The 22,279-nt window shown below is 34.8% G+C and overlaps 2 protein-coding genes across 2 annotated transcripts in view; both read left to right on the plus strand.

Annotated features, from left to right (window-relative positions):
• Smp_121200 (hypothetical protein) overlaps nt 1-22,279 on the plus strand; it is a gene marked incomplete at both ends in the record, with an annotated part of 44,394 nt that overhangs the window by 15,262 nt on the left and 6,853 nt on the right. The gene's annotated exons all lie outside the window — the stretch shown is intronic.
• Smp_166740 (hypothetical protein) lies at nt 10,015-22,082 on the plus strand (the record flags this gene model as incomplete). Its single annotated transcript, XM_018798758.1, has 3 exons — nt 10,015-10,092; nt 11,004-11,093; nt 22,038-22,082. The coding sequence occupies 3 exons, from the start codon at nt 10,015-10,017 to the stop codon at nt 22,080-22,082; spliced, it is 213 nt and encodes a 70-aa protein (XP_018653668.1).

The raw sequence follows: 22,279 nt of genomic DNA on the forward strand, positions 1-22,279 counted from the left end.
GCGTTGAATGTGTGAGAGATGTTATTCGGTGCATGAATGTTTGTGTGTCGTTGTTTGTAAGGATGTCTCGGCCTGATGTCTGCATGCTGAAAGTGGATATTTAGGAACACGGACACGATTCATATAAATTTGTCAGAATGAATATGTCAATCGTGTGTATTCCGTTGGTCGATACGTGATTGAGCTCTCTGTGTTTATTCGATTTATGTAGCAGCTGTGAATGTCGCTGTGAAGAATGAGGGCACGACTAAGCTCATGACACGTGAGTCTACAAACAAACTGTTGTTTCTCATTGCATTCTTCCACAATGTGTTATTCAATGATATCAGTCTTCTGAAATAGCTTGAGTGCTGTGTTCATTGCACGAAATATCAACGGCCTAGCATATGAGTTGATCATTTCAAACTGAGATTTCGAGATATCTGAAATCAACAGAAATCCTCATAAGATTAATTGTTATATGCGTACCAGTTGAATATTGTGCGAATATAAGTTATGGGATTCTGGTTTGCCTCTTTAAATGTCTTATTGCATCAGAACTGTTGGAAAAGCTCTTTTCCACATGAACTTTACCTTGCATCGCCTAGTACTGAGATATGAATTCACAATACTCGAACTACTACCTCATTCAACAATGAAAACACGCTTCACATGATTATCTGTATAATGACCACGGTTAACACATTCGAACACTCATGTTCCTCATGCCTGTTATCAATGAGCATATGTTGAGGAGAGATGTGAAATACCGAACTGATTGACTGAGTTGTACCGACGCAAATTACCTCACCACTAATTTTGTACGCATGACGAGTGCAGCGAAGAACACATTCACGAAACAAGCATATTCGCAGCACACACTCACGTCCTTCCTAATCACATTTTCTTTCATTTTTTTCTGTTATACAGCGTCACCAGTACCGTCTCGGATCACTGAGGAAATTGAAGTCGATTCAGGTGAGTAGTGGTTTTTGTAACATGATGAATGTCTTTAGTATTGAAGATGGTGATCCGTTGTGCCATGTGTCAGTTCCGAATCTTGGTATCGTGCAACCACAATGGCAACTGAAAACTATCTCAAATTATGTACTCGTCCCCCTCTGAAATATTTGATTCATGTTGACATATTTTCCTTCATTACGTCATCGTCTTTGTTTTATTTTTCTAACCTTATTTTTTTAACCCATTCATTATATTTGTTGCCTATTTCCATTAAATTTCACTGCAGTCCTTTCTTGTTGTTGTTGTCATTACGAGTTTTAATTCGTTTGCCAACTTTCAAGCATAACCTTCATAAACTTTCGGCATCGTACACTTCATGTGTTTTCATCTTTTTCGAATCCTTCATTTGTTTGACTTATGATCATCTTCATGAACTCTTTGTTTTATGATTTTTGCATAGTCAAACTGCTCATTTCGCAACTAATTATTTTATCTCTCGGAGATATAATTAAGATCAGATTATGAGAAATCACGAATTACCATGTTTTCATTAGATTCTTTAACCACATATAATCTGGTTTTATTCATATTTATAAAGGAAACAAATCGCAAACGGAATACTCGTATTGCACAGATGTAAACTCAATGCTGGTTATATTGGTTGATTTGAAGTGAACAAACGTTTTCTGCAAGCATCCCAACTTCTCCGTTTCAATCCGTTCAACACAGTCATCATCATTATCTTCTTTGTACTCATCATTTTCATGAACTTCTATATAATCGACTGCGTAAAGATCAAAATTATCATCATTATCATTACGCCCATCTCCATCAGCTTCATACCCTTTTCTTCATGGTAGTGTTTAAAAATTTTGAATCTTTCATCTAATTCGCTGAGAAATGCTTTGTATACAGCATGTGCAGCAGGATAATATCCGGTTGTGTGAATTCGTTTCGTTATTGTGCACACTCGATGGTGAAGTAATGCACCTCCGCTCTTCAGAAATTTTCTCATAACTGAACACAAGAATTTTTGCTCAATGTAAATTATTATCACATTATCAGTCTTCTGAATATCGTCGTATATTACTTTTTCACTTCAACATCCTCAATGGCTTCACTCAAATCGTTTTCCTCTTTCTAAAATATAAATTAATAAATTCATCATCATCACGCTCATCTCCATCAGCTTCTTATCGTTTCTTCATGGTAGTGTTTCAGATTTTTTTGTTCTTTCATCTGATTTACTGAAAAAAGATTCGTTCTTGACAGGTGCAGTGGGACAATATATGGTTAGGCGAATGTGTTTTGTTATTGTGTGCACCCGATGATGAAATAATGCATTTCCTATCTTCAGAAATTCTCCCTTGACTCAACACGAACATTTTTGCTGAATGCAAATTAATATCACGTTTTCAGTCTTCTGAATATCGTCATCTTTAATATGATTTTCTTCAACATTCCCAATGGCTTAATTCAAATCCTTTTTCTTATCCTATAATATATAGTAGTAAAGTTGACGTTTCTTGAAATTGGAGGTAACTTTTTTATGAGATGCCGGTCAGATTCTTCACATCATTCTATTTTCTCTCTTTCATTTGCAGCATCGAATAATCTGATTACATCAATATTCCAATATCCTCGTATTCTATGTGAGTGTGCTATACGGTGGCTATGCTTTATCGTTCTACCATCATTTTTATTATACCTACTTTCTCATAAATCGTGTAAACGTATCTGTACACATCAAATTTTGGCTTAAGACTACCAAAGTGTCGAGTAGTTACACAAACACCGGATTCAGTATATTTATCGTAGACTGTGCAGACAGTGTAAAATATAAAAAAGTAAATTATCTTTATCGGAACTCAGTGAATGTGAATAGTTGATGCGATGTAATGACGTAGATCAGATAATTTCAGATCATATAAATTTTATCTGTAAATCTACGCAAGGCGAATCAGGGTCTCGTCTGATAAAAAACACAGACATTCAGTCAATTATTCATGCAATGGTAAAACTATTGAGCGAAGAAGTCTACTCACCTATTCCAATCACTCAGATTACCTACCGTCTTAAAATGTGTCCGAACAAAAACTACTCTCAGTTCACACTCGTTGATTTTCAGCGCATTTCTACATAGATTATCTTTACCACGTTCCGGCAGAATCATATTGAGTTTCGGTTAATAAACTTCAGTTGGTGATTATTAGTTATTTTCTATCTCATTGCGTGTATCTGCCTTGTACTACAAATCACAGGTTTGTTTTTATGTGTGTTTGTTGTTGCGGTTCAATTTTTTTCCAAAATAACCTATGGCTGATAGTTTTATTCATTTTCACATCAGTAAACAAATGGTAGATCACAGTTATTGATTTCCTTCTCTCACAGATATACTCATACCAATATTGGTTGTCATAACTTTCGTGATCAGCATCGTTTCGTTCTTTCTTTTTAAAAAGTTGAAATAACACTGATGTCGTTTGTTTTTCTGTTCGAATTTCTTATACTATTATCAAACTATCATATTCAAATATATAAAGTAATAAATTTTGATATGTATATAAGACTTTCGTTCATTTATTCACTCAATTCAATACTGTTAACAATGCAAGTCAACAGACTTGCAAGCTGATAGACAGAAGAGAGCGATAGTCGGGTTAAAACTGTTTCCTAATAACATTATCATCAGACTTCACGTTTATGGATCCATACCATTTGTTTATTGAACAAATCGCAGATGAAGGCAAGCAGGTGAATAAGACATTGTCAAAGGTTGAAAAATCTGAATTTCACATCCGTTGCTGCAAGCTTATTTTAAAATGTAACCATCAGTTTAACCGGTGAATAAGCTTGATTATTTGATAAAATTTATAATGTTCTGGTGTAGAGTATCAAGCTTACATCAGTATAACAGTAATCAAATAAATCGTGTCAATAAAATGTATGGTTGAATGATTCAATCACGTCGATGAATGCAATAGTAATAAAAACAAAAGTGCCGTCGAAAACAATATGTGAGGAAACACATGCTGCCGAAAGAACTATTGCAGGACTTTGTTTGAGTCGAAGAAAATGGATGTTCATAGTGTGAAAACTGTAGAAAACAAATAGAACTGGTGAAGGGTGAGGTGCTTTATGTTATTCACCTTACTTAAATGCTGATCCTGTCATGAATCAAGGTAGGCATAGAAGCTGAACATACCTTTATCAGAATACTGATAGTAGTAGTAACATATTTGTCATCGGTAAGTAACTTGAAACTTGATACAAATAAGATCAGTTTACCCTTTTTCAAAATGATGAAAACTCTCTTCTGATTGAAAATGAAATGGCGCTTCAAATAGTTTCCGTTTACGCATGTAGGACCACTTTGTCGATAATCTTTCCTGGATTCGTCTTCCACGCAGTAGCCTGCTTGAGAGGATTGGCTGCTGACTAGTGAAATTCAATATATTTTTGAAAGTTCTTTCAAGTCAACTTCATGGAAAGTCACTCTATATTTACTCAATAAAATGATATTTATGATTAAAGGAATCAATGAGAAATACATTGATGTAATCATGACAAAGAAAATGAAAAAAACTAACGGCATATATATGAATATTCTTTTCTGAAAATAATTCTCACAAATCAAAAACGCGAACGAGTTTGATTTCAAAAGTTACGTTTTTATTCTCACAAACACAGTTTGACTTCAAATAAACTATTTCAACTACGGTATTGCTTAGTCGTATATTTTGGAATCCATTACATCCTTGTAGCTAACCTTGTTAAGTAGTCTCTGATAAATTATCGAACGACCAATATCATGTGATTTTTCTAATTTCTATTGCAACCGTATACATTTCGTTTCAAGATGTTTAGGAAAAAATGTTGTATTTAGAAATTTCTGATTTGTGTCAAGCAAACAACATTTCACCTACTTCCCAGTAGACTCGGATCAAATGCGAATTTGTGACACTACAAGAAGTAGCAGTATTTGATTTGATTACAAACTCGCATTCAATTATAAATCACATGCTCCGTTTCAATTCAAACTCCTTACACAAATTCTTCCTGGATCAGAAAATGAATGCGTGAACTTCAGTGTATTAGAAAAGTATCCAGTTGATTATAAGTAATGATGTGCTAAAAAAAGAGTGAAAAATAATGAGTATTGTTTTTCGAATTCAAAGAAGACATGGAATAAGATTCACGAGAATCATCATGACACACGGATTTCATGAAAAGCTCAAAAGATACATCGAGTCTAATTTTATTATATCTATGCGTTAAAAGTCTGTTCAAACGTCTTCGCATAAACATTCAATCACACTAATAATCTTAAATCTACAATGTGAGAGACTAATGGAGCAATTGTTCTTTACAAGAAAGTTCCGGCAAAACCTTATGGGACTTCTTGTCTTAGATGCGAGTGCAAAGTAAACGAAACTAAACGAGCGTATTCCTCAAAGTCGACCGCTTTTCTAAAGTCGCTCTTTGATTTTCGATGACTGAAATACTTTGATGGATGACCGTGTCGACAGAATTATCACTATCAGATCCACTTTAACAGTGAGAGTAAGTGAAGATAAACTCCCAAAACGTCTTCGGAGATTTCTTCAGTTGGTTTGCTATTACCCGCTTCACCACGGCCAGCATTCACTGGGCCATCAGATACTAATATCAAAATATTTGTAAGCGATGTATTTTCACGTCTTTATATATGTAATCCATCTGTCCGCTTTCGTTATTTACCCACATTCAACACTAAACAACAATTTGATTCAACAATCATGCTTCTAGAAAAAATGTATAGGTTCAAATATCGTTACAAACATAGTTACAAATTACCTTGTCGGCACTTCTACAAAACATGAATTACTTAAAGATTACAAATATGAGTCAGTTAGGTTGAATTTCACAATAAATCATGTTGACTTTTATCATTTGCAATGTAAAAACTACACCTTGATATGTAAGAATCAGAATTTTTCACGAATTACATTTTTTCAGTGGCATTCTTAACTTAGCCTAAAACCACTATCTCGATATCTAGTTCGATTCTACTATCGTCTCACCGTGTTTGTTAAAATATATTTCGAACAAAGAACGCATGGGGACTGAAACTTTCGCTCCTGTAATTGTTATGAACTGTTCGTCATAAAAATCTGACTAATTAAATGGCATTTTTACAGATCACTGCTTGCAACCAATAAATCCTCTGTCCAGTGATTTTCGTATATAAATGTCCAGTGAATCCGATTGAAGTACTGAATACTGAGAAGAAACCATTTGCATTGCGTAATAAACTTGAAATACGAATATATAATGCGAGTAATTCTAAAGTGAATTTACTTAATGTAGGTGTGAAAGGGTTCATTGATGACATTACATACACTATGAGAATTCCAAGAAAACATTTCACTCGACATTTCACTTTTACAAACTTCAAAACCGACTTTCAACTGCTTTAATTTAGTAGACAGAATCACAGAGTAAGGTTATAATTTTGAACAAACGCAGCATGAAAATCATCTCTTATCTTTCATGTCTGTTAAAACACGTTTGATATCATAAGTGGATAAACGCAGACGAACTAGTTACTAAAGCGCACCAAGATAGTGAGAAAGTACGAAAATCGATCAAAAGCTTAGGATTGTCTTGACCTAATCACTTTACCTGGATGAATGACCATGCGATATTCAAGTGTTAATAAGTCTTTAATAAAACTGAAACATTTTCATTTCAAGTTTTGAAGACTGAGCAATTAAATTCTTCAAGGTTGACTACAATCTTAAAGTTATTATTTGATATTTGATAACCGAAGTACTTTGAGGATTCAGCATATCGACTGACGTATCACTGTTAGATCCCCTTGAACAGATTAATGAACAGGGTGAGTGAAGAGAAACTTCTAACATGTCTTCGAGAGTTTATTCTGTGAATGCACTGTTATCAGAGTTTGCATCGAAATCAGTTGTCCGCAAATCACATTTATCAAACGTATTTGTAAAGGATGCATTTTGATACCACCTTTATATACTTATTTCATCAACTGAGGTTCGTTATTTACTCACATTCAACACTGATAAATAATGTGATTGCAAAAACTAATCTTTATAGACAAACTCCACTTTTCAAAAACATCGGTTCATATTAAGTTCCGAATATTGGGAAGATACATGAGATGGAATACTGATACGTTTTTCAGTTGAATTTAGATGGCTGGAGAAACAAGTTTCATGCACTCTCTTTAGTTACAAAAACTTGACAAATCTTCCCATAAGCCACCTCAATTTTTCACTGAGCCTCCGTTCTAAAACTACATCGTTCTAACTAACCAACCTAGTGTGCAAACAACATTACACCCGCTACTATGATGCTGATAAGTGTATATTATGCATTATGACCACTTCCGCGATGGTTTAAGGAATCGATTTTTGTATCTTACAACACGACAATGTCGATCAACAGTATCATTCATTATGTCATATACAGTAGAAATGTGAATTCACTTAATGCAAGTGAGAAGTCGTCCATTGATGACATTGCATGCACTATGGGGATTCCAAGAAAAGATTTTACTAATCATCTTACATTTACAAACTTCACAACAGAACTATCACTTTTTCAAAGTTGTTATATGCTGGTGAAGACATAAGTACGATTAACTCCAAGGATCTAATAATGGACTGATCCTATTGTTTAACTATAGAGTAATTAAATGGTGTATATCTAAAATCATCTAATCATAAGCTTTGTTTTGACCTATGAATGATAACTGTGAGATTCACTGATCTCAAATTATTTTCAGTTTATAAAACATTGTTTCCCACGTCCACAGCCATATTAGGCTTGATCTTGCACAAATATAATACCTTATTTTATGGTGCAATGCGATCTGTCTGTCGCGTATACGAACAGAGTATGATTGAAACAAATGGTTTGCATAGCACTTACTAACTTACTACACTTACTCCTGCTACTCCCGATGGAACACCTCCAGAAATTCTTTCTTTCTACGCCAAAATCTGGTTAGTTCTCTCCCACATTAGTTTGTTGCTGATAGTGTATGATGGCTATCGTAGTTTCCCACGTCTCCACTCCATACAGTAGAACTGTCTTGACATCTGTGGTGAAAATTCTGTGGTTGACATTAATTGACAATTCTTTTGAGTTCCACATGTTCTTCAGTTGTAAATAAGCTGCTCTTGCTCCGCCGATCAGCGCCCTTACATCTGCATCAGACCCACCGTGTTCATCGACTATGCTGCCCGGATATGTAAAGGTTTTCACATTCTCCAAAGCTTCTCTCTCAATTGTAATTCGATTGGTGCATGCTCTTTTGTATCGGAGTATCTTGTTTCACTTTGTTTATGTTGAGACCTACTACTGCTGAGGCTTCTGCTACACCAGCCGTCTTCTCCTGCATTTGTTGATGTGTAAGTGATAGAAGAACCAGTTCATCTGCGAAGTCTAAATCGTTCAGCCGCATCCTAGCTGTCCACTGTATCCTATGATTCCCCCCAGATATTGACGTCTTCGTGATCCAGTCGATCGTCAGGAGAAAGAGAAAGGGTTAGAGTAAGAAACTGTGCCTAACACCAGTCTTTACCTTGAATAAGTCGGTGATTCTTCCTTCATGAACGATTTGGCAGTTTAACTCATCATGGGAATTCCGAATGATATTGACTGTTTTGTTAGGTACGACTTAGTGTCGCAGAAGCCTCCATAGTGTTGTCCTGTCCACGCTATCAAATGCTTTTTCGTAGTCAATTAAGTTGATGTAGAGTGGTGAATTTCGTTCAATTGATTGTTTCACAGTGATCCGTAGATTTACAATTTGGTCGATACACGATCGATCCTAACGGAATCCAGCCGGTTAATCTCGAATATGAGAGTCTGCGGACTCCCCCCCCCACATGTTTCCATTATGCACGCATATTTGTTTAAATGACGGATGTTTTAATGACAGATATTCATACTCGTCACCTTATGATCTTACCAATGTTATTTACCTACGCTACTAAACTCCTGATATTTTGACCCATCATTGCATAAGAACATTTGAAGTGAATAGTTTTAAATTTCATTTTTGATATTTTTTATATCCAAGTGGATAATAAATTATCGGTAACTTCTGACAGCTACTAATAAAAAAATATAAGACTTACATTCTTGTTGTAAGTAGAATATGTGTATTTATGTTCCTCTTATTATAAGGCATATTTTGACTCACCAAGCGAAACTCATAACAGCATTTATGATTCTTGTCAAGTATTCTAATGTTTCAAAACTTCAGCAGTCTTCACATTATACTACTTAAGCTGTCTCTTACAACATTGGACTTTAACACTACTAATCGTTTCCACATTGTCATAACCATCACCATTATCGTTCCATTAGACTGAATACTTAGTTAAAAAATCGTTTATCCCATGCATATTTGAATACCTGCATCTTCGCAAATTCAACAAAATGGTGCAAAGTTAGATTTGTTTTGTGACTGTATTAGTTGAATTCGCAACTAATGTCTTCAAAAACAAACATTTCATCTTACCACGAGCATTTTTGTGCCTCTTACAAAGTGTAATTCGAAAAAGATAAGAATCTAAAGAAAACGGCTGTTATCTAGAACTCATACTGTGCTATTTAGTTGTACGGATGAATAAATATGTAGTGTCGGTTACTATGTTCGGCCCACATAACTTATCACAGCTTCTAGCCAAGCCAATCTATTCATTCTTTTTGAGTGATATTCTGAACAAGTTCATTGTTCGCTAATAAACAATTACTCTTTTACAAAACGCTTTCAACCATGTGAGCTGTTTCAGTAGAAGGAATTCATCAATGTCAATGAAATCTGCAAAGACAGCTTACCGGCTCAATACGAATAACATTTCACTACCTTTCATTCAATGCTTTGTAAAACGTTTCTTATAAAATAACAGCGCTTATTGCTTTTTATCTATGTCGTTCAAAGTTGTGAAACAATTCCAAAACTTTACATACAGTAACCCTGACTTTCTCCATCACTACACTGTATGAATCACTGAAAAAAACGTGTGATTTCATAAGTCAGAGAAAATGCTCAGTTTGCCTAACAAACAACAACGAGATGCCGAACGAACAAATCAATTTGTATTACGTAACCTTGGTGTATCAGTATGCGAATTATTTACTCTCAAGTCAATTCCAAATAAATCTTTCACTATACCACAATGAGTGGAAACTTCTGTTTCTGACTTTTCGTGACCTAGTATAAAACAATTCTTAAGAGTAAATAATTGTATCAATATCCACAGTAAAAAGAATCTTGCAACCAAAATCTCAATGACAGAAACTCTTAAATTCTCATCGAAACATTTGGTAGAAATCTTTTGTTTTCCCATGAAGACTGAAATAGTATTTGTGTTTTCATTTGACAGAAAATAATAATAAGCCGAACGATCAAACGATGAATTTTCTAACTCAACAGAAATGGAACAATCAATCATGTTCTTATTGATCAGACATATCTCTGAATCATTCTGCACTGCTTCTTGCTTTTGTGAAAAATTACTTTCTTGGGGCTCATAAGCATTAGACAAAATGTCTTATGTCAAAATGTTTTACACAAATAGCTTTCTTTTATGGGGATTTGCATGCAAAGTTATCAAACTTCATTTCTATTCTTCTTCCACATACAGAATATGTGCTTTCTAGTTAACAGCGATTGATCAAGTCACATAATCTAATCTATGAAGGATTCAAAGATAATTACAAATCAACTTTTCTAGTAGACATCAGTCTCTGAAACTCTTTTTGTATAGACAGACAACAATGAAGAAATCAGTTAAATTATAAAAAACTATTCACTGATGCCACTTGGGTAAAAAAACGAAAATTGATCGATTTTAACGTTATCTCATGATTCACATGAACTGATAACTACCAAATAAATATGGGATTATCAACCAAAAAAGTTGAAGATGAGCACAATAATTTATAATGATTTTATTATTTTGTGTACAAGACACTTTGCATAGGTAAGTGAGAAACCCTAAATACATTTATTATTTGATTGTAAAATATAGACATCTACAAATCCAAATAAATATCATATGAAAGATCATCCCGATTGCTCTGAACAAGGAAAGAAAGATAGAAAGGGAGAAATGTCAAAAGTAAATTCAGCAAATTACCATTCATAATCATAAAGATTCAATACAAACCTAATAGTGAAGTGATATCCAACGGTTTACTATGAAAACGATGTGAAGTGAAGATATCAAATTTGAAACTATGATATTTTCACCACAGTTTTTTCGAAAAGTTGATTGCTCTCTAGGCAGCCTAAGTTTAATGGATTTGATGCACATCAGTATATTACATTCGCAATGTCACTGAGATGTCAAATCATTACGTCATTTCTTTGATTTACATTATCATTTGAAAATACAATAAGTAGCTTCTCCGGAAGGTGAATAAAGAAAAGTTATTAAATTGCTTTGCTCAAAAAATCCAAAGTTAAACTTTATCATGAAGAAAATAACAGTATCTTGAAATGATGTCTTTGAAACATGAGACGAATTTATATTCTTAATTGTAATTGATGAAATAAATAGATTGAAACACAATATGTCAAATCATTGGTTCCCGAATAAAAGTAAATGTTTCTTCATGTTTATTACAATGACTTAACAACCAACACAGAAAATCCACCATACCAATTCATAGTCATATAATTAGGGTATTTATGTTAAGATGTGTTCAAAATAATACATCTTGATCTACCACAAAATTTTTTGTATATGAATACGTAGTTAGTATAGAACTTATTGTTATTCTGAAGATTTGCGCTGTTGAGGAACATGTGATGTTTAACAGAGCAAGAAAATTCAGAGGACATGAGTTTTACTCATAGCTTGAGTAAAGACTTGAGCGGTACTTTTAAAGTTTGCATTACGCTGACACCGTATTTATTACAAGGTGCTTATATATCGTTAAACCCCAGTTTATAAATCAATAATAACATTCAATTAACCCTTGAAGAAAAATGGTTCGACTGACACAAAAACGAGCTCGAAAAATTCCTATTTCTTCAGAAATTAACAACTCTGGTCTTACCTATACCCCATGCTCTGCTACTCCTGTTGCACCAGATAATAGTGGGAGTGGACTTATTCCAAACACGTTGCTGGATGACTCTATGTCTAACTTAATAGTGAGTTCTAACTCACAAACAGATGGTATCGATCGTATTAAGAGCGAATTAGCCGCTGTCTATAAGCAATTAAGTGATATGCGTTCTAAAGTGGAGTCACTTGCGGGCTCTTTATTAAGGCATGATGGTCGTAAACTAGAACTAAAGGCACTGTCACCACTTCGACTACTGTTGTCAAAGGACATAGTTACTTCTGAACTCGAAGACAGGATCAAAGTAGAATCCGTTATTGACTTGATAGCTAGTGAAGTCACGAAAGGAATAATCTCTCGAAATAATGTGATTATATATAAAAAACTGGACAAAGTTGCCATTAAAACTGTAAGAACCTCGATACTATAGACAGCTAATCTCCAGGACAATCCATGTCAATATATCCGACTTAATAAAAAGTATCAAAAATACTCATGCCTTATCCTGTTAACGTTCGATTACCATTTATTAGCGGAACGTTTGAAAGAATCTGTACAGCTAATCTGTGCGCATACGAAGTTTAAAAACGCTCGTATAGTCTCAGACAAAACCATCAACCAAAGACTAACGCAAAAGCGTACCATGAACGAAAATAACATCGTTAAGGTCACAACAAATGTGATCGCGCCAGCAGCTGAACCCAATGGTGCAGCTAATTAATTTCATGTTATTCAGTGTACTGATGTACCAATGCAGTGTGCTAGTTTGCCTCTCATAAACCTAGTGGCCCTAGATAACCAGGACATATCTGATGTAGACTCTCATGTCATTCATTCCAGTGTAATATCGGAAGCCAATGATCAAACACCTGATTCTATTGTGAAGGCTCATAAAAACGCTGCTAAACCTAAAAAGAATGTACCAATTACGAAGAAAGTTAATCAAAAGCCTTCTGGTTCTAGACCGAATACCAAAAATATTTCAACGGCCTTACCAAACAAAAGTATAATTTCTGAAGCCATGCTTAACCGTACTCATCGTAAGAGAGGTTATAAGAACACATTTTGTTCAAACGTTACACCAGACGGCCACTACAACCATCATGTAAGCAGGCCTACTATTAGGCGGACGGCAATGAACCAACGTGCCGCATGGTTTCCCCCAAATGTTATAAATAATAAACCTGCAAGATGTAACTCTTATCATCACTCTCGCAGTGGGGAAGATGGTATACTAGGTTATGCACCATCAACGCAACCCCAACCTGCAGACACCTGTCTTGATTGTCCATCAAAAAAGGTACAACAAATTATTCAAACTTGCCTCCAGAGACCCTTTGTTCCACTAGCACTACAATTCGCTCATGCTTTAGCCCATGCGATCCGGAAAACACCATAGTTCAGGCATATCTAGAACTCATACCATCGATAATGATGCTCTCGGTTGTTTACACTACGCACTCCCTTTTTAAACTTATTACTTATTAACGCACGTTCACTTCTGAACAGAATTCCAGCCTTGAGAATCTTAGCTTTTCTAGCCAAGCCTTCTTTTATACTTATCACTGCATCGTGGTGCTATCCAGCAGTGGCCGATTCCGAGTTCAATATCCAGAACTATCGACTCTAACGCTGTGACAGAGAAACTAAGCGAGGAGGCGGTTGTCAGTCAACCAATGATGAATTTTTATAATTCCTTGACCTGTACTGTTAGTCACAGTGGCTTCGTACCCCAACAAGAGGTGATAATATACTTGATCTAATATTTAATAGAGATGTCATCCCACCCTCTGTACAAGTGTGCAACGAATTTGAAAGCAGTGATCATAAGATAGTAGCTTGTGCTCTCCCCATCCATCCCTGCTACAACCGACCAATTAAAAGAACCTGCAAATATAGAGACTATAAGCATGCAAACTGGAACCTCTTGCGCTCACCATACAAACTCTCAGACTGGGATGAATACTTCTCATGTAATAGTCTCACAGATGCCATCAACATATTCTATTTGATTGTTAACTCTTGTATAGATTCCTGTGCACTAATTAAGACTTACAGGATTAGTAAACCTTACGAGTTACATATACCAGCTAAATATCGTAATAAACTAAGACGCCTACTGGAACGTTATTTTATATCCAACGACTTCACGGCAGTCACACAAATAACAATAATTTTTAATCAAATTAAAGAGAAACATAAGTTAAAGGCCATTACTGAAGAGCTTTTAGCACTAAGTACTAGCTCAAAAGTGCAAAACCTAATCCATCTTTACAATAAACGTGCTAAATCAACTTAAAAGGTTGATATACCATGCATCCTGTATAATAACAGTTTTATATATGACCCTATAAATATAGCAGAACTTTTCAGTGGTAATTTTGCAAATGGCAAAGAATCCATAAATGGCTCAGTGTCTAGAAATATATACATGACTGGTAACTCAATTAAATCTATCTCCTTCACATGTCTGAAAATTAGTAAGGTTATAAATAACCTCAAGGTTTCGAAAGGTCAGAGAGCAGACGGGATTTCATCATTTCTCTACAAATATGGTGGTCCAGATATTCCACTTCTTCTCATTAGGTTGTTTACTCTCTCTATGGAATCAGGCTTTTATGCTGACCGTTGGAAACCCGCGTACATCTTACCACGTTACAAATCCGCAGATAAGACTGACATGAACAACTATCGTCCGATCAATATTACTCCAGTTATCTCTAGGATTATGGAAACAATTATTAGTGACGAACTATCCAACTATTTATTGACTGAACAATTTATTGATTCGCAACATGGATTTCTTAAAAATCGATCTTGTATGACGTCACTTTGACTCCTTTAATCTAGTCTATTCTCTTCGTGGCCAAGGATATCTAGTAATAGTGCTATACCTGGACATTTCTAAGGCCATCGACATGATCAACCACCAACTTCTTATGGAATCTAAAACCCGTTACTAGCTTGGTTTGATTCCTTCCTCAGCAATCGGCATCAAATAGTCAAAATCAACTCTTCATTGTCGAACTCTCTTAAATTGCTTTAATCATTTTCTCCACATGAGCTGAGCAATATTCAAAATTGTATCAGCACGCAGCTTAACATGGTAGCACAGTGGTGCTCGAAATGGCAACTGGAGCTCAATACAGCTAAATGTGGATGGTAATGTTTCGATGATACATCACTCAACCTCGATCTTACCACAAATGGTGAAATGTTATCTAGGTTACACTCAGTAGTAGATCTAAGACTTAGGTACTCCGACGACATGTCGTTTACTGAACAGATAATGAAACAAACTTCCAAGTCTCAACGCCTTATAGGTTTTATAACTCGAAACCTTCATAACAGCGGATCTCGTATTCTAATGTACAAAGTCTGTGTTCGACCACTCTTCGAATACTGCGTCTTTCTCCTTAGTAGCACGCGCATAAAGGATAAATTAAGACTGAAATCAGTACAGAGACGATTAACACTTCGTACTCTTGAAACTGATAGTGTCTTGACATATAATTCGATGTGTAGTAAACTAGGGCTTGACCCTCTATGGAAGAGGAGACTCAAACTTAACCTTATCTTCTTTTTCAAAATGCCTAACAAACTCTGCTTCACATCCAGCCAGGCGATTCAATATGCTAAAGCCCCACAATACGACATTCGTAACTCCTTGTCTTCAGAGAAACAAACATACTCCAGATCTTCTCTCTATATGAATTGCTTCATTGAAAAATTTTCTGGTTTCCTCAATAATCTACCACAAACTATCCGTCAGATAAAATTTCTCTCATTATTTGTTCGCTCCTTTCATGGATACTGCTCCTCTGAAATTGCAATAAATGCTCTTGTGCCTGTAAGTGTATCTTACTCCAAAAGTGAGATTATAGGAACTTTAGATGTTTAACCACTTTTTTGCTGTCACTTTACATTAACACTGTCACTATCAACTCTAACACATTTGAATAATATCTAACATGAACAGTGATAACCTGACAGACATGTATTGGCAATCATTGTTTTGTTGTTCCGTGCTCTTTGCTTTTATCTAACTTTCTCTAGTTGTAGATAATTATCAATAACTCGCTTTGGCACTGGAAATAACCCTACAGAACATCAGGCTATTCACTTAAGAAAAAATGACAAGTTACCTGGTGTTGCATTGGCCTGCCATATATAAACTATTTATCAATTACCAAACCAGCAAACATAAAACTTTCTTATATTTCATGTTTGCTCTCTACATTAAATGTTGATTTTTATAACAATCTGATCATGCCTGTAAACTGTTGTGAATTCTGTAAATATTGTTTTCAGAATATATTATTATTATTAGCTATTCGTCTATACTAAGTAAAATAAATTTATTTGTAAAATATGTATTTCAAATACTCTTGTCGATAAAAACGTAAATAATTTTAACGTTTCGTTCAGTAAACATGTCTTCATACATAATGTCTTCTCTATACTGGATGCAAAATTTCTCTTAAACAATTTGCTCAAACACTGACGGATATCCATTTGAATATATTAATACACGTTTCAAGTAGTCCATAAAAGACTTATGAACTAGTCAAGAACATAATATTATCAATGTTATTGTCATAAATTAACACTATTTTCCAGGTAAATTGAGCACCTGAAATTAAGAAAAGCAGTAAAAAGATGAATTATTGAAAATTGAATATCCAGAACATTGCTAGTAACTGACTGTACCTGTTTAATAAAGCTAGAAATTGCACAATAATTCACAATAGAACGCAGTTGATTCAATATACTTCGGATTGTGGCAAAGATTTGAATTAGGTATAGATATTTCGCTCTATTTTTGTTCTTATCGGTTAAATGTACCTGAATTCAAGTGTTGAGTAGGAAGTAAACAAAATGCTTATTGCTTCAAACGTGCTATACTGTAAATTAAGGTAGGTATTGCACAATAATGTGGTATCACCTCCAATAAAATAGTCTTCAAGGTCTCTTCTGGACTACCATCAATCACCTAACATTACAACATTATGAACGTGACATCAAGTACTCTGTTCCAGTAGCTGCATCAGGACTTGATCAAGTGAATAATATCAGTACAAAACTTACATGTGGTTGTGTATATTTTAATATCAGCTACAGATAATTATTTCATTAGAGTTTGCATCGATTTATCAGCTGATCGACGTAATACAAATTGAAAAGATCAAATGTGGATATCGGCAGAATCTATTACGCTCTCGTTGTCTTATTTAGGAATTTTTGAATAAATTAACTTGCATCCCAGAATCGTACACCTCATAAACATCACGCAAGTGAGTGAATATAACATTTTAATAGATAAGTAAATATTGCTTCGATGCTTGAATTGGAGAGTACTGTTTCCGATATCTGGGTTCACGGTGATGCCGTTATGCAGGAACAGTCAATCAACAAGTTATAAATAGATCGATAAATAGATCGCTCGTCCGGCATACCAGTGTCAACCACATTTCATCTCCTCCACATACACTTGTAACATAATGGTTTAATTGAGTCAATCCATACAAGTTGAATATATACAATATACGGCTGTTCAGGATCCAGTTAGAATGTCAACAACCGAATGATGAAAAGTACTACAAATTAGATTGTGGTTTCTATTTATTCTTATGTGAACTAGTAAACAGCGTAGCCTTTGTCTTCATATGACTTGTATGTGCTACTTTTTTTGAGTTGATATATAAAAATATGAGAATGGTAGGAACGTGCCTTATTTTTGGAATGAATCATTGCTTTATCACTGTACAGTTAAATTATCTCATTGAACATGTTCGGTTAACTGGAAGATAATTTATAATCGTCGAAGAGAGCATATTTCAATAAATCGATAATGTCACTTAGTCATTGTTGTCCTGTGCTTGATTGCCACCAATTGTCATTTAATTCCAAATCCTCAAGTCAAGGATAGTTGATTATCGAAAGTGTGTTGTTTGCACATCATTCACCGGTGAAATGTGGAAATAAATTTTCATGTGTTTACCTATAATGCGTTTGGGAAAGAATTGAATCTGGATTGAATTACAATGAATAATTATTACGACAGACTGTAACTGATCACAAAACCATGAATAATAATGAGGAGTTTTACAGTCAGTTGTCATCAAACCTCTATCGTAATTATATTCTCTAGTCCATAGAAACGATTTACAAATTTCATCAAGCTTAAAGTGATTACTAGATTCTTGTAATTAACCACCTATCTGATTGCTGTCAAATTATGTTGGCACATTCACTGTTTGTTAAAAATAGTCATTCATAACGGTTGGTTGCAATATGAAAATCATAATTAAGACTGTAATCTTGAGAAATTTATGGTCATTCGATTTACTTTAGTGAAACCAAATTATTCTTCTTTTACACATGATAGAAATTTATAATTGATATAAAGACGTTTTATACCACCTACAAATGATTGATCACAGAGTATTGATCTGTATCATATTCTATTTTGACTGAATTTTTGGCCCAACATAATTGGATATTTTTCGTTTTAAATAGCCGATATGATGACTGGACAATACTGACGATAGAACCGAATCGATTCAATATACTTTGGATTGAGGCGAACAGTTGAATGTGGAATAGGCATTTCGTTCAATTTTTGTACAAATCGGTTAAATGTACCTGATATCAAGTGTTAACTGGGAACTGAACACAGTGCTTACTGTTGATAACGCGAACATAATATGAAGGAAAATGAGTTATTTTAAACATACGAATAATCCAGTGAAGGTCTATGAATCTCGGTTCTGAATAATCAGCATTGACATTTATTTAATAAACAGTTGTTTGCATTTCATTGAAAAATCTAAACTACTGTATCCTCCAACTGAACCCTTTTAATTAACAAGTTTACTGAAATATGAAGTACTTGTCATGTGATCAGTTCGCGACCACCACGCATTATTCCATTATGCCGATTTTGAAAAGAAAAATAAAAAGGTGTTCAGAGGTGACTAGAATTCGTGCATCCATCAAACGAATAAATTATACAGTATTTCAATTTCAGGATTTGTGGCGATTGTAGTATTTTGACAGTTGCATTCACGAGTCTATGTAAGCTAAATCACAGTTGATGATCTGGAAGAATTCAACAGTTATCGCATTCTACTATGCAGGTCCTCAATAGTGCGCATCCACGATCCAGCAAGCGAGAAGCGAACGAAAATCGTCAGTCTCTCACGCGAACGCTTATTTTCTAGACTACTGGATCCGCAATAATTAGTAACAATGTCTGAGATTATTCGACAACTGATCTTACTTATTCCTTCTGAGGTTTATCAAATGTTCACAGTGAATTGGAAATATCCTTAAACAACCAGCCAAAGTATTCTTTTACTAATACCTGTTGCATTAAATTTATTTTCGTAGTTCTGTGTAAATAACAAGAACTGCATACACACATTGCATAGTGTGACATATCCCAAATCATTCAAATGAACACATCAAACTGTTGTTGCAATAACATCAAAAAGTGATCACAATAGCCAGAAATGTCATATGACAGAGGTCTTCATAAAGAAATGTTACTGATTATGTCAATAAAGGTGAGTGATGTTTAACATTTCACATTCGAAAGTGAAAATTTCACAACATAATTGTTTGCTTATCTCGATAGATTGCAACGGGTTCAGATTTTAAAAACAAGTAATAATGCTGAAAATATTTAAAATAGTTTCACTTATTCCACTTGGCGTTGCTTACTTGTGTCCTCCAATAGTTTTTCAGGAGTGTAATTGATCAGTCTCATGGTAGCATAAATACACCTTGTGTTAAGCAACAAGCTTTATAAGCAAGGACGGATGGTGGGTATCGGTGAAATTCAAGGCGCGGGTTTCGTCTCATTTGAGCCTCGTCAGCTTGATATACCTTCATGTCAGACTTGATGTTTACTCCAGAACTCCAATCCATTTACTGAGAGCATCCTAATTTAAACACAATGATATTCTAAGATTGTGGTTATAAATAACTTACAACTATTCAATGTTCAATAATGTTTTATTATATATTAAAAAGAGTCAAATGAAAATTAATGTGATGATTTATATATAAATATATATACGGAACATAATAATCAGAAAATTCATGCCAGTTTACAGGCATGATGAATTTGATATAAATAGTAACATTAGATGTATAGAACAAACAAGTGATAAAAGATTGTTTTAAGTTTGCTAGTTCAATAAATCTGTCGGAAGTAGATTTATGACATATATCACCGCAATCCAATGCATCAGCAGGTAACTTTTAATTTTTTCCTAAGTGGATTGCCTGTTGATTTATGAATTGTTTTATTTAAGGTTACGTTTTGTGTCAGGATGAAATATTGATAATTATTTGATAATTATATATATATAATTATATATATACAATGATCACCAACATATGTCAGTCAGATCCCATACAAAACATCATGCGCCAATCGAAATACACTTGACGGGGAAGTCTTGTAGGATGTGAAAACCTTTACATATCCGGGCAGCATCATCGATGAACACGGTGGGTCAGATGAAAATGTGATCGGCAAAGCAAGAGCAGCATATCTACAATTGAAGAACATCTGGAACTCAAAACAATTGCCAACCTACATCAAGATCGCAGTTCGCAATACAAATGTCAAGACAGTTTTACTGTATGAAGCGGAGATATGGAAAACTACAAAAGCTTTCATACGGAAGATACTGGTGTTTACTAACAGTTGTCTACGCGAGATACTTCGGATCCGTTGGCCAGACACATTCCAGTGTAGGTGAAAACCAGGGAGAAGTTCTGGTAATCGATAGAACGCACCTTGAGGAATCCACCCAACTGCGTCGCAAGACAAGCCCTCACATTGGATCCTGAAGGCCAAAGGAAAAGAATAAGATCAAAGGACACAACGTCGAGAAACGGAGACAGACATGAGAAGAATGACTAAAACTTGAATAGAATTAGAAAGTAAGGCGCAGGACAGCGTGGTTAGGAGAATGCTGATTGGCGGCTTATACCAAATTGGGAGTAACAGGCGTAAGTATATATGTAAGCATATTCATTTCTCCATGATAATCTTTTTGATACTTAAATCCTTCATGAGACTCACGTTTGAATACATCGAAAACTTCTTCATTCACTTCGGTTCGCATCAGCAGTCGACCACAACTCTCCCTTACCGAAATAAAAATGATTGAATACGTTTACAATCACAAACGTAAGCACTCATGAATTTATCCACCGGAGGGATGTTGCTGAAATTAGTAATGCATTGATTATTGATGGAAAGTGATGCATCATTCTGATATTGATGACATATTTCGCTTGAAATAGAACAGAGTGGTTGGAGAGAAAACAATATCTTGTAACTATCATCACATGAGAGAAAATACTGAAAAAATCAATCTATTCATCAATCGAAACAAGCTTCAAGAGATTATGTGTACATTGAACAAGGCAAAATTTTTCAACACTCATGTTCCTCATGCCTGTTATCAATGAACATACGTTGGGAAGTGACGTGAAATAGCGAAGTGGTTGTCTGAGTTCCACCGACGCAAATTAACCTCATCACTTATTTTGTACGTATGACGAGTACAGAGAAGAACACATTCATGAAACAACCATATTCGCGGCACACACTCATGTCCTTCCTCACCACATTTTCTTCCATTTCTTTCACTTATACAGCACCTCAAGAACTGTCACAGATCACTGAGGAAATTGCAATCAGTACAGGTGAGTGATGTTTTTGGTAGCTTGATAATTCTCATATATGAACAACAAGGTGATCTGTTATGACATGTCTCAATTTCGAATTGATTTCCTTGCGGTCTGCTTGGAAATTCAAAGCTACGTTAAACAAGTTAAGCGGTTTTGTTAGAAGGACTCCATTTATTTTCCTAGAATGTCACATCTGTAATTATGCCTTGCATTAATTCTATAATCGTGATTTTCTAGGTGTATATTAATTATTTAATGTACATCTAAAACCATCAAAGGAAATGTTGGAGATTTGCGAACCCATTGTCGTTGATGAACGTTAAACTCCGTAATAAAATGCGGACAACTTTACAAGACAGTACGAACGTGTGAATTATAGTAGTTGAATAAAGAGAAGAGTAAAATAAAATATGTGTAATTTGTCATCGTGTCGCAAATACAATCAATTTCCAGCAACGAAAATGTAACAGTTTTGTTTTGTTATTCTCATTTTTTATCTAGTCTCAATCACTAGGCCATA

The sequence above is a fragment of the Schistosoma mansoni genome, chromosome 7 (genome assembly GCF_000237925.1).
Source record: "Schistosoma mansoni strain Puerto Rico chromosome 7, complete genome".
In the NCBI taxonomy this organism is placed as follows: Eukaryota; Metazoa; Platyhelminthes; class Trematoda; order Strigeidida; family Schistosomatidae; genus Schistosoma; species Schistosoma mansoni.